Raw genomic sequence first — 14,324 nt, 5'->3', positions numbered from 1 at the left:
ACAATTCTCCAAAATGCGCCAAAACATGATAAATTGATAAGGCCACCATCAGAGGTTGGATGCTAAAGAGAGAAACTGTGAGAACATGGAAGGCACCGCATCACCAAGAGAAGATGGAAACAAGGACAAGCAATGAGAAACGAGCAACAAGAAATGAATATACACAACACTTTGATAGGTCGAGCTATCCTACATGATGCTCTGGTGGAATCTCCTCAAAAACTTGGCATGGATTGTATAAGTTCCAGTCGTCAAGCAGAGGAAGCTTGGAAGAGAATAAGAAGTGGAGGAAGCATGGAATTGATCTGATTATTACTTGGAGTCATTAAGGTGGGTGTCAGGTCCACTCGTTTGGCAACAAGGGCTTGTTCTTAAGGCATGGGAAAGACCCATGCTCATTGGGTTTGATATTGAGCTGTAGTGAGCTAGGAGACAATGAGGAGAGGGACTATGCGACCTGACATGAAGAGTGCATGCAAGTTATTGGGAGTAAGAGTAATTGTAGACCGTATCTGCTGATGAGGGATCAGACCCTTGAAGTTCTGTGCCCAACAGACGGACAATTGGATGGAATGTTGACTTAGCATGATGAAGGTGATAATCCAAGTCCAACACATGACCCTCGAGCAACAAATTAATTCCCTCCTAATCTCTATAATGACGACCAAACATGTTGCACAAGGCCCAGAAGTGGTCTCCTGAGGTTTGAAAGTCAAGGATTCAAAATCAACTACCATGCATCAAAAGCGGTGGGAATTCCACTATCAAAGTGCTCATCACCATGCCCATGCTAGGGAGGGTGAGGAGGTTGTCCTCGCCCACACCCTCCTCTAATGTTCCTTCCTCTCTCTTGAACCATGGAAGTAAGGTCATTGAATGTAGGGATATGAGACAGAGCCAAGACACCACCTTCTTTCAAAATCAAGAATTGAATTGTAGGGTGAGAGAAACCATTGTTTTAATGGTAGACGATTGCCACGGACGATCAATGGATAAGGCCAACACTTAATGCACTTTAAATGTTTGAGGGGGGTGCACTTGACACCATCCCCTCTCCCCTTATCGATGCATAGTGAAAGACGAGTTGAGTGTCCCGCAAAATTTCATTTCCAAGATGGAGTGTTAAATTGGAAACTAGGGCCAAACTCCATGTGGGTTGGCTTATTTATGGAAGCTGATATTTTTATTGGATCCCTCTCGTCGAGAGGTGTAGGATTGATCCAAAGATCATCCGATTCCGATAAGTATTTATGAAGATATGAATTTATTTTGTTTATGTAATTATTATCAAGCCGACCAGCTCTTATGTAGGCTCTAGAAGCCCAACCGACGTGTCTATTCATCACCCTCATTTTAGTATAAATATAAGAGGATTTGATGTCATTTAGACACACTCTTTAAGTGATCTCCTCTCCACGTCTTGGTTTTTTGGAGAAGGAGAAATGTTAAAGAGTACGTTGGGCCAAGTATGATGCCCTAGCTTATATGCAGATGATGCCCTAGCCTACATGCTGTTCAAGAAGCCCTAACACTTCTGAACGCTGTCCTATAATGGAGTCTCCTAACCGCAGTAAGGGAAGACATTCTTACACTGTTCATGGAAACCTATTACGGAACGAGGAGATCTCTCCCATCTATATATATTCGTTTAGAGTCTGATCAAAAGGGAAAAGATACCTGAAAGAGCTCGTCATATCAGTGATCTAAAAACTATTGCAATTCAATTCAATCAGAGGTGAAGTATTTACAGGCGAGTATGGAAACTGGAACGTGGAGATCTCTCCCATTTGTATATATTCGTTTAGAGTCTGATCAAAAGGGAAAAGATACCTAAAAGAGGTCGTCATATCGGTGATCTAAAAACTCTTGCAATTCAATTCAATCAGGGGTGAAGTATTTAGAGGCGAGTATGGAAACATGTATGGAGATTGAGGAGCATCGATGGAAAGATGTAAATCTGCCAGCCCCCTTTAAGAAGCAGCTGGAGCCAGAACTAGAAAGAGAGACAGGAGAAAGAAGACGAGGGCGTAACATTATGGTCAGCGTAGATCACGGGCCTCTTAGCAAACATGCATTTGATTGGGCCATTGTACATCTTTGTCGCATGGCTGATACACTCCATCTTGTTCACGTTGTTTCCAATGTGGATGACGAGGTGCTGTTTGCAGCCACACAAGGTCTAATGGAAAGACTTGCAATAGAAGCATATGAAGTTGCCATGGTACAAATTTTCCGTGAAGCTGAAAGAATCAAGCCCGCTGCACTTGTACTGGGAACAAGAGGTAGGGGAATAATTAATAGATCATGAAGACTTCTTATATGCAAATCATAAAGACAGTTATACGCAGTTTCTGCCACTACTACAACGCAGGTCCATACGCAGTCATCGAGAACAATGTAAAGACAGTTATACATAGTCTCTTTATAGTCAACATCTGCCACTACTACAACGCAGGTCCATACGCAGTCATCGAGAACACTGTTCATGAACGCACCTACACGCAGATCATAAAGACTGTTATACGCAGTCTCTTTATAATGGTCATGAATTTTTTGCCTCCTCACTGTCTGGTTATAGTCTCAGATCTTTGTCATCATTGAAGAAGCGTTACAATCTTGGCATGCCATTAATGAAGATCCAAGTGGTATCTTGTAGTTGTCTCAGCGTAATGGCCAGCAGTGGTTAGGGTTTGAAACAACAGGGCAGATCACTATGATTTCATAATATATCTCGTTGCAGTCTTATGACAGTTATAGGATCATTACTTGATCTTGATATAACTGTCATATCTCAGTGAATGTGCAGCATGATGATCTCAGTGGAAGGCATGATGAATGATGCACATTAGTAAGGGCAGATGATGATGCATGATGAGCACATTAGCAAGGGCAGCATACTGATGAATGAAACAATGGGCATGATAAATAATGAGCAACATGATGAGCTCAATCATCAAGGTTCAAAACATGTGACAGTACAGGATGGTGTCACACAGTTATGTGCAGCAAATGGACGAAAGGCAACACTACGATAGGTGAAGCCGTCACCTTGGAGAATCAATTGAAGCGGAATGTCTTCAACTGATCTCATCGTTATAGAAGATGATCTATGCTCAGATCTAGACAAGTCAAAGTGTTGAATTATGTTGGAAATGTACTCTCTCTCTCTCTCTGCTGAACTTTGAAGATAAAAGAAGAATTGATCAAGGGTTTCCCCACACATTGTGGGGTTTGTCCCTGGCTCATGCCATATCTTGTGTCCTCTTGTCTTGGCTTGTCTTTTGCGATTTTATATTTATGTTCTATCTGCAGTTTATTGTAATTTTGATGTGATTGCTAACTGTGAAAATTTAAATAAATTGCTCTAGCATAGAACATACCTAAACTTAACATGGAGATATTGCCAACTTGATGCGCATGGATGTGAGGGTCGCTAAGTTTGCCACCCTGATCTGGCAGACTAAAAATACAAATTTTACAAAACAAATAATTTATAATTAATTGATAATGTGTTCTAAATGGTCTACTTTGACTGTTCATCCATAGATTTTTTAACTATGTATTGCTAATCATCTCATATAAGTCAATTTATTAAGTCAGAAGTCATTTGTTAACTTCCATTTTCCTATCATGTTGTTTTAATGTGAGTTTATAAATGTGATCTTATTGTTTTTGAATTAAAACTCCATGTGAAAAAAAATATTTTCCTAATAAAACATGGAATAATTAAGTGTAATGAGTGTTTTGTGAACATTTCAGGCTCATTCAACAAAAGGGTCACAAATAGATGCCTTTAGACTTTTTGCACCATTATTATGACATTTTTTACAAATTAGAATTAACTGATAATGAATCCTAAATAGTTTTTAAACAAATAATGTTATATAAGATTCATATTATAAATGATATTAGCTCTACAACTGAGTATGGGGTAGATCTCACGTACCCTATCTAAAAATCAATCTAATTATTATTATGTATATAAAAAATATAAATTTAAAATATAATGAGGTTTATGAACACTCAAAAAATAGGTATGGGGTAGATCTCACGTAACCTATTTAAAAATCAATCTAATTATTATTATGTATAAACAAAATATAAATTTAAAATATAAAGAGGTTTACGAACACTCAAAAAATAGGTATCTTAAATAAATAAAAATATAAATAAACTAGAGATATGGTAAATAAATAAAACCGTTTTTATATTTACTCTAGAGATGTGATAAATAAACAAAAATATAAATAAACTAGAGGTATGTTAAATAAATAATACCTCTTTTTATATTTACTCCACAAACTTCTTTAGATTTATTAAAACTCAAAAACGAGGTTTTATTCACCTAAATGAAGCCTATGAGCCAAATACCATGGGACAAATAATTATTAATACCATGAGCCAAATACCATATTTATAAAAGAGGCATGGTAAATAAATAAATATAAAAGAAGTATAAAGAAGTATGGTAAATAAATAAAAATATATCAAATAGTATTAGAAATCAACATTTAATTATATACCAAGTCTATGGGCCAAATACTATGGTAAATAAAAGAGATATGATAAATAAATAAAAATAGAAATAAACTAGATGTATGGTAAGTAAATGAAAACTCTTTTTATATTTACTCCATAAAATTCTTTATACTTACACTCAAAAAAGAGGTTTTATTTAGGTGAAGCCTATGGGCCAAATACCATGGGCCAAATTATTATTAATACCATGCAAAAAAATATTATTAACCCTAATATTAATAATTAAAATTATTATTAAATATAATATTCATATTTATATATTATAATATTAATATTATTAAATTTAATAAATCTGGATTAATACAATATTAAATTTGTTATATTATAATATATATTAAGATATCATGATATATACTAACTCTAGATATATATGGGAGGGAAGAACAAAGACATAGAGTGATAGAGGTGGAGAGATAGGGGGAGTGACAAGGGAGTGATGGAGATAAACCAAAGGAGAGTAGGGAGGAGGAATGAAGAGAGAGAGAGAGGGATATGAGTGAAAGAGGTAGATAAGGGTAAGAGAGGGAGAGGGAGACACAAATATGGAGGGTGGAGAGAGAGAAGGAGAGAGGGAGGGAAATAGTGAGAGGATTGGAGGGAAAAGAGAGATAGAGAGAGAGAGAGAGAGATGGGGGAATAAAGAGGAAGGTAGGAGAGAAAGGGAGAGAGAGGAAGGATGAGAGATATGACTTGTGAGAGAGGAGGAGAGAGGGAGGGATATATAGATGGACTTGGATGGGGAGAGAGGGAGGGAAGAATAAAGCCATAGAGAGTGAGAAATGGAGAGAGAGAGGGAGTGACAAGGGAGAGATGGAGAGAGAGAGTGTATGTTTGGGGGTGAGATAAAGAGACAAAGAAGGAGAGATATAGAGAATGGGGAGAAAAGGAGAGAGAAGGAGAGAGGGAGGGATATAGTAACATAGTTGGAGAGAGAGAGAGAGAGAGAGAGAGAGAGAGATGGGGGATGAGAGAGGATTGGAGGGAAAAGAGAGAGAGAGAGAGAGAGAGATGGGTGATGAGAGAGGATTGGAGGGAAAAGAGAGTGAGAGAGAGACAATTGGAGGGCAAAGAGAGAGAGAGAGATGGGGAAGAGAGAGGGAGGTAGGAGAGAAAGGGAGAGAGAGGAAGAATGAGAGACAGGAATTGAGAGAGAGGACGAGAGTGATGGGGGAAGAGAGAGGAGGGTAGGAGAGAAAGGAGGGAGAGGAAGAATGAGAGGCGAGACTTGAGAGAGAGGAGGCAAGTGATGGGGGAAGAGAGGATTGGAATGTATAGAGAGAGAGAGAGAGAGAGAGAGAGAGAGAGAGAGAGAGAGAGAGAGAGATGGGGGAAGAGAGAGGGAGTTAGGAGAGAAACGAAGAGAGAGGAAGTACGAGAGAGTAGACTTGAGAGAGAGGAGGAGAGAGGGAAGGAGAGAGGAGAGAGGGAGGGAAGAATAAATACATAGATAGTGAGAAGTGGAAAGAGAGAGGGAGTGACAAGGGAGAGATGGAGAGAGAGTGTGTGTATTTTTGGGGGTGAGATAAAGAGACAAAGAAGGAGAGATGGAGAGAATGGGGAAGAGAAGGATAGAGGAGAAAGGGAGGGATATAGTAACAAAGTTGGAGAGAGAGAGAGATGGGAGAGAAAGGGAGAGAGAGGAAGGGAGAGAGAGGATGTGAGATAGTGGAGAGAGGGAGGGAAAGAGAGATGGAATTGGAGGGGGAGAGAGAGGAAGGTGCGAATAAATAAATAGAGAGGGAAAGGTGGAGAGAGAGAGAGGGAGAGAGGAAAATAAGAGGGAAGAGAGATAGAAGTTGGGGAGAGGGGGAGAAGGGGAAAATAGAGAGAGAGAGAGAGAGAGAGACTGGAGAAAGAGAATGTATTTTTTGGGGCTGATATAGAGAGACAAAGGGATATAGAGATATAGATGGAAAGTGAAGAGATGGAAGAAAGAGAGATGGAGAGAGGGAGGGAGGGACAGAGAGATTGATATATATGGTGTGAGAAAGAATGCGTGTTGGGGGTTGAGATATAGAGACAAAGAAGGAGAGATGGAAGGAGATATAGATATAGATGGAGGGGGAATAGAGGGAAGAAGATTTTTGTACTAGATGCATTTATTTTATTGTATATGGTCATTTCTAATCCTATTTGATTGCTTGCACTAGATGTATTGATTTTAATGTATATGTTGATTTCTAATGATATTCAATTTCTTGCACTAGATGCATTGATTTCAAGGTAGATGATTTCTAATCCTATTTGATTGCTTGCACTAAATGCATTGATTTCAATGTAGATGGTGATTTCTAATCCTATTTGATTGCTTTCACTAGATGCATTGATTTCAATGTAGATGTTGACTTCTAATAATATTTAATTGCTTGCACTAGATGCATTGATTTCAATTAGATGATTTCTAATCCTATTTGGTTGCTTACACATTCAACTTAGATTGAATGGGAGTTCAAGATTTTCTGAGAAATCAAACCTGAGTTGGAGCAATGTGGGTGAGTGTAGCACATCATATAATCCTCCCAACACTGAAGAGTTGGAGGAATGTGAGGAGTTTAGTTATTCCATCCTCATTTGAGTTGTGTCTTATGAGACAACATGTTCTATTGTTAGGTTAGATTATGGGGTCAAGTTCTATTCTGGCTTACATTAAAATGACCAAAGCTTAGTGTATTTGGACAAAACAAAATTGTGCTTTGTACTAATTTGATGCTCAATTTTGATAGTTGAAGTTTTTTTATTATATTGATTGTGTTCACATTAATTATTTCTTGTGATTTCAACCAAGGTGGAAATTCTTGTAATGTACATTTTTATTATTCATATTCATTAGTAACATAGTTTAAATTTATATTAATACGCTATGTGAAAGCATTAAATTTAAGTGAAAAAATTAATAATATTGACTTTAAATTAGTTTCAATAAAGTGTATGAATAATTTTATAATTTTATGTTTTTATAATTAGCCTGATTTATTAAATTTGATTAGCATATAAATGAGGAAATTGATGCCTTCAACTTATATATCACATTTACTAATTTAGTTATGCTAGTAAATAAAATAATTGAATATCTATGTCATTTAATATATTTCAATATCAACTTAATATATATCATATATTGAAAAAGAGAATATTAAAAATATATATATATCAGTGGTGACCATATGTGACATCCCCTAGTAGATAATGTTAATTGCCGTATGTGTATAATAAATGGAAGTGGAACCAAGGCAGTTGGAATAATTATTGTAAGTATTTTATTATTAATAAAAGAAATTAATCGTTGAGGAAATTATGCACTTAGAAAAGACACTCAAGATAAGATTGTTAATTCTTCATGATTAGAACCTTTAAATATTCTAGATAAGATTAATGGCTAAGATTTCCTTTAAAGCACCGTGGGTGAGAAAGGCGGACTTTAGAAGCAAAAGCCTAGGCAAGAAAGCAAGAAAGCTTGCAAAAGTGGGATGCCACTGAATTGGAAACAATATCATGAAGAAGGGTAATATTTACCCAAGGAGAGAATCAATGGATGATGTTGATTCTCAATGAAGCTTGGGGGAGAAGTGGAGGCAGTTCGTGGTTGGGAGGAAAATATCTCTCTGGTGCAGAGTTCTGTTCAGCTAGATAATTAAAGTCTCTGATTTGGGGTTATGCTGTTTTTATTATGATTATGTATTAAATTTTGTAGATTAATATGATGATTATGAACATGCATAAATGACTATAGATTAATATTTTGATGATTATGCATTAAATATTGCAGTTTAATATAATGATTATGAGCATGCATGAATGGTTGTAGATTAATATTTTGATTATTAGCATGTAGTAACTTCTGTAGCGTAATATGCCAAGTAGAATACACATTAATGGTTGTAGATCACTATTTCAATTACCAATATGTAGTAAATTCTGTAGCCTAATATGTTGAGTATGAATTACGTAGAAATTGGAGTAGAATGATATGTTGAACGTGGAGTGTTGTAGGTTTACTACTAAGAATGATCACATACTAACCATTGCAAATGCGTATGTGATATATTATAGATAGTAAAATTTGGATTAAAAAAGTGAAAACAATGATAGACATATAATACATATATGAAAGTAAATTGTTGTTCCTGATGTAAATATCTTATATTGTTACTGGAATTACATATAAACCGTTGGATGAAAATAAGAATGATTCCAATGTAAATGATTAGATTTAACACTTTGATCTTTCTTTGAAAACAGAGGAATACTGCTGGAAGTAATGAATGACATTGCTGCAAATTCTAGTTAAGTGATTATGAAGGAATTATGTTAGCTGTAACTGATAAAAGAAAAAAAACCACAATGATGGGGGAATTTCTTTTAGGTATCCAGAGTTAGATTACTAGATAGGATTGAGCTGTAGTATCAGTACATATATTAAAGTATGGTCACCAGTTCCTGAGACATTGCAATAAGCATGATTAGATGAGAGCACATTGTTAGTAGTTAATTCAAATTAGAGCATTGTGAAAGAGAAGGAAAGGGAGAACATGATTGATTCTACCACAGGATGGTGGAAACCAACCTAGATATTCCCCTTGCAGACTTGTATCGTATGTCAAAAACATGTTTGCAAGAGAAATAGAGAGTAATTTAAGCTAGATGGTACATGCGAACCTCACAGTATATAAAAGATAAATATAGATAGTGAACCTCAAGAAACAAACAAGAAAACCCTCGAAAAATGTATTCATATTCCAGGAACAACCAATAAAAACTACATAAGAAAATAATCAAGTCGAGATGGATGTCGAAACCATTGCACCTATAAAGAGAAATAGGAAACAACCCTGATATAGAATTAATAACCATTAAGTAGAAAATAGACAATTTGACATGAATATAGGAATCGTCACATCTACACAGAGGAATATGAAGCAATTTTGTTACATTAATGATAAATATTAAGTAAGCAAATCACAAGTCAAAAGGGATGTCGAAACCAATCTTCATATAAAGATAAATAAGTTGCAGCTCTGATGTATTATCCTTGAAAAAGTATATGTAAGATAAACAAAGTACTGCCGAGATTGTAGCCACCCATTGAGAACTATTATCACTGTAGTACAAAAGAAAATCACACCCTAAAGTATGCATGGCCTTAGGCATAACTAGCATTGCAACAAAATTGTCTCCCAGAAATTATTACAGCGAAACTCGAGGAAAATTGTATAAGAGAAGCAGTACCCTTGTTCTTTGAGAAACCGGTAAATATTTCCTAACAACTCCATAAGCCATGAGGAGGATAACCTCTCTATTCAGTCAGAAAGGAGCTAAGCCTTCAAAACAGAGTGCGTGAGTAGCTCCATAAGTGTTTTATTCCAGTTTCTATGTGACACTGGAGTTGGGTGTAGTCATGGAAGGTCGAATACAAGATCTGAGCCACCATATTTCACCTGTAAGGCCAAGATACACCATAATGAGGATTTTACAGGTCGAGAGAGTAAACCAATCGGTCGCAACAAAACACCTAGATATGCCAATTAACCCTAACATAAATAACTGAAGAAACATTAATATTGTGCCTGCCATTAGCAGTGCACATAAATAACCTAGGCGAACTCGGTATGGTCACAACATAATGGCTAGGCAAGACACATATACCCTGGCTACCTGTACTATATTTGCAAAAATAAATAGGGGAGTTACTTTTGAAACAAGGGTCACCTTAAACCATACCTTTAGTAGGATGGCACACCTGAAGAGGAGTTGTGCTTCATTTCACCGACATAGTTTGGAAAATTCCCTTATGCCATGGGTTGCACTGAAATAATGAAAATAACCAGAGGAATGGGTAAATATTAAAAATTAATGCAATGTTTTCTAAATGCAAAATAATGATAGTCGAGAACTAAAATAAGAATAAAAAGTGAAGACCTAAGTGTTTTGTAGAGGCGGTAATGGAGGTCATCGTTATCTAACCCTCTTGAGGCTTGGACCACCTTGACGATGCCTGGAACCTCCTTTGACACTACAAAGCCAACAAGAAATTTAGACCAGAGTGGTGACGCAAACAACATAAATGTAAAATTTTGGGCTAAACCCAAATCTTCCATACCTGTAAGTGAAAGTCAAGGAATCCATTGCAATACATTCAACAGATAGTATGCTTGGAGGAACTCACAGAGAAATGAGAGCGTCGTTGGAGGAGAGGTTTCCAAACTAAACAATGAAATATGAAAGATAGGGTTTGTGCTTGACAAGATCGAAGGCAAGTGAATATGGACCCTTTATTAAGAGAAATCCATCATAATTGTCCACACATCCTAAACTGGCAATCATCACGAGTGACCATGTGGGCTAGTGAACTGGGTGAAGGGGTTTTGGTCCATGTAGCCATGTAGGTTAGCACTGGAAGGCAAGGGAAAAATGAGTTAAGGAGAAAGTCCAAGGTAAGAAATATTATAGTGAATACATAGAGTAAAGTTGTCATGGGAGATATTAACGAGCACCCATCCATTCAATGCTAGAATAAATTAATGTGTAAGTTAAACTAAGGATACATGCATTGATGTTATTCTTCTCCATAGGTTGGTGCTTGATACATTGAGCATGAGTTGTATTGATAGGATAGTTCAAAAGGTAATTATTTGTCTATGGTGAACTTGAATGTAGGAGTATGATTTGAGTTAGGGTTTGGGGTTACCCACCATATTTGTAAATAGGAGTTGAATAAAAAAACCTAGGAGCAAGTGATTATAACATTATGAAGACCATTTTATTATTGTAGCTAGCAAGAAAATCACAACCAACAAAAAAAATTAAGAGGCAAGGTATATTACATATGGTATTAGAGCCCAACTACACCATTGGGCCTCAGACCTACTAAAGGAATTAAGGGACAGAGTGGTAAGTTTTGTTTTAAGAATTTTTTTTAAGTAATACAATAAAAGTACTAAATTAGCATTGTGTTAATGTAACAACAGTCAACTTGAATGGAGGAGGAAATTCCAGATAACAATGGGATCAGGGATTTATACGTTGAACTGGGAGAGGGCGCTACCCCAATAAATGCCTAGTTTTGGAGGTCATTAAGAAATTGCAGCAAGAACTAGTGCAACTTAGAAGCAATAATGAGTGGTTGCTAAAAGCCAGTGAGGAACAAGAGAAAATGATTAGGGGTTTGACAGAAAAATCCAGTGACAAGACAGTGGAACTAGAAGTGAAGAAAATGGGGAAAAGAGGTATTGGGTCGGAACCTACATAAAGTGGGGAGGAATCTGATATAACTTGTTTAGTTAATTTAATGTTCTTAAATTGTCAACATAAATTATTGACTAGGGAAGGTATAAGGATGAAGCACAAGTGCACTGTATGTGCTAGAAGTTATTTTGTGTCATTAAGATGTTTATGTTATTGTTAATGTCTAAATTCAGAATCAGTATGGAGATGGTGTTACTGTCTATATTAGAGTATTGTACCTAAATATGTTAGCTGGTTATTCTAAAATTAATCTCAATTAAATCAAGTTTTTTGGATGGTTGAAGAGTGATCCTAAAGTTTAATTTGTTAGACTGTTTTTTATTTTATTTTGAATTTTATGCTGCAACCAAACTAGACTAACTATGAAAGCATGTGAAAAAGAGATATACTTTATTGAATTGGGAATGAATGATGCATGAATTCAGTTGCCAAGAAAAATACTGTCACTCTTTAACTATTGTAGCTTCACTCATGCAAAAGTAAAACAAGAACTAAATTGATAAGCTATAAAACAACCAAACAGTGAAATGAGATAACTGAATTATACTAGGTAGAAATAAAATGAAATGATCAAACTATGCTAGGTATAAAGCAAATGAAATAAATGGATTATGCTAGGTAGAAAGAAAATAAAATTACTTATGCAAATATTAATTTAATCACGAATTCCATTGGACTGCATTTTAAAAAATAAAATAGAGCATCCATAATTTAACTCTAAGAAATCAAGGGAAATCTATTTGCAATGAATCAAAGACCTAAACTAGACGCAGGGGCCCTCCACGAGATAGTCATCACCTTTATTCAACGCAACATGGAAAGTATGAACCAAATTCTATTAATCATAAATAGTTTTAACAAGATGTTCTTCAAAATTATATACAGTGGTGCGCACCCAAAACATAGAGTGACCATTTTTCTTATAACATTTCTTCAAATAACAACATGAGAATTTTAAGCACACGTATCTTCATTACGATCCCTATTAAATCAACTATATCGCTTAATCATCGATTTTCTATTTGGAAAAGCAAATCGATAATATTTCGTGAAATTCAGACTCTGTTCCAACATATGATCTTGCAGTTGACTTTGAGGTTGACCGTATTGCAATGTGATTACCTTAAAGGATTGGCTCGAGAGAATAGGAAGGAATCCATGAGGGGCCACATCTATCAAAAACTTCTTCTGCTGAGCCGGTGCACTCAAACCTTGCCAATAATGGAGGTAGTTGCGGATCTGTGGATTAGATGCAGAATCAGGTCAATTCCGTAGCTGAATGAAAACTTTAATAAAAGAACAATATATATTGACAAAATATGAAAAAGAGGACATGTAAGTGCTTACCTTAACAAAACCTTATGTTTATTGCATTTATTTAGGTGATAGGGATAGAAAAAAGAAAGAAGTATAGGAGAAAAAGGGTGTCAAGGTAAAGTAGTCCTTGGACATTACTCCCCCATGCTGGAGGTTTTGTATGTCCTCATACAACTCATAATTTTCATTCTCTTGTGCCTTATGATTATCACATTTAGGATTCACTTTCTTCTTCTTTTTGGCAACCACTGGCATTCTTCGTTTCTTCGTGAGGATTTTATATTTTATGTTAATGATTTCTCTTTGCATTTCCCTATTTTCTTTCTTCAACTTTTTGTTCTTTTTGTACCATAAACTCAAGTGAAGAATAAGGTTGTCACTCTTGGCAATTTAAATCCCATTTTGTGCTTTCAATGTTTGATTTTCATTTTTGAGGTTTTTGTTTAATGTCTCCAGCTCAAATATTTCTTACTTTAAAACATTAGATGTTGAAGGTTCTTGTGGCTCATTGAACTGATTACTTCCTTCTCCTGGACTTTCGATTGACTCTTTAGTTGTTGCTTCCTTCGTTTCTAATGACTCTATGTAGTCATAAATTTCTTGTTGAACATGATCAACACCTGGATTGTGTATTGGACTTCTTGGAGGTGAAATGAAGGGGGGTGGTGACACCCTTGGTGACAGTTTTGGTGATTCTCCTGGAGAGTCTGCAAGGTCTTCAATTTTCTCTTTTGCCTCAAGATAGATATATTATGCAATCCCTGATATTTCTTGTTGTACCGTGTTCAATCTGGTACTTCTTCTTAGACTCGTGGTTTGTAATCCCTGAGTTTTCTTCTTTTTAGCTTTTGGATTCTCTTTTTGAGGAAGGATCTTGGTTTGGGATAAATCCTCTATTCCTTTGCCAACTTTCTTTCTTCTAAGATTCCCTTTTTTCATTTTCTGCAAAATATCTACTATGGGTAGTTCATCCTCTGATAATTCCTGTTGAGACTGGGGTTCTTGTTATTTTACTATTTCAATTTTTTTCTCTTCCTTCCCCTAAGGGTTCTACTACCACTGGGTTGTTTAGGGGTTTTCTCTTCAAAATGATTTATTACTAGAAAATTTTCCCAATTGTCACCTATACTCTAAAGGTGAAACTCAATCAAGATTTTTATCAATCCATGATGGTACATGGTATTGTCTATGAATTGAATTTTATTTTGAAAATTCATGGACATTTT

The 14,324-nt window shown here is 35.9% G+C and overlaps 1 protein-coding gene across 1 annotated transcript; it reads left to right on the top strand.

Moving 5' to 3' along the window:
- Window positions 1-1,861: 1,861 nt before the first annotated feature.
- On the top strand, window positions 1,862-2,308 carry LOC149175875 (uncharacterized). The gene has a single exon (XM_089421271.1). The coding sequence runs from the start codon at window positions 1,910-1,912 to the stop codon at window positions 2,306-2,308; it is 399 nt and encodes a 132-aa protein (XP_089277397.1). The 5' UTR covers window positions 1,862-1,909.
- The last annotated feature ends 12,016 nt before the right edge of the window (window positions 2,309-14,324 follow it).

Source organism: Pinus tabuliformis, chromosome 4_1 (assembly GCF_031772625.1).
Source record: "Pinus tabuliformis cultivar Carrire ecotype Pingquan chromosome 4_1, CPIR1, whole genome shotgun sequence".
Classification (NCBI taxonomy): Eukaryota; Viridiplantae; Streptophyta; class Pinopsida; order Pinales; family Pinaceae; genus Pinus; species Pinus tabuliformis.
Note: the sequence above shows the minus strand (reverse complement) of the source record. Positions and strands in the feature narration are given on the sequence as shown.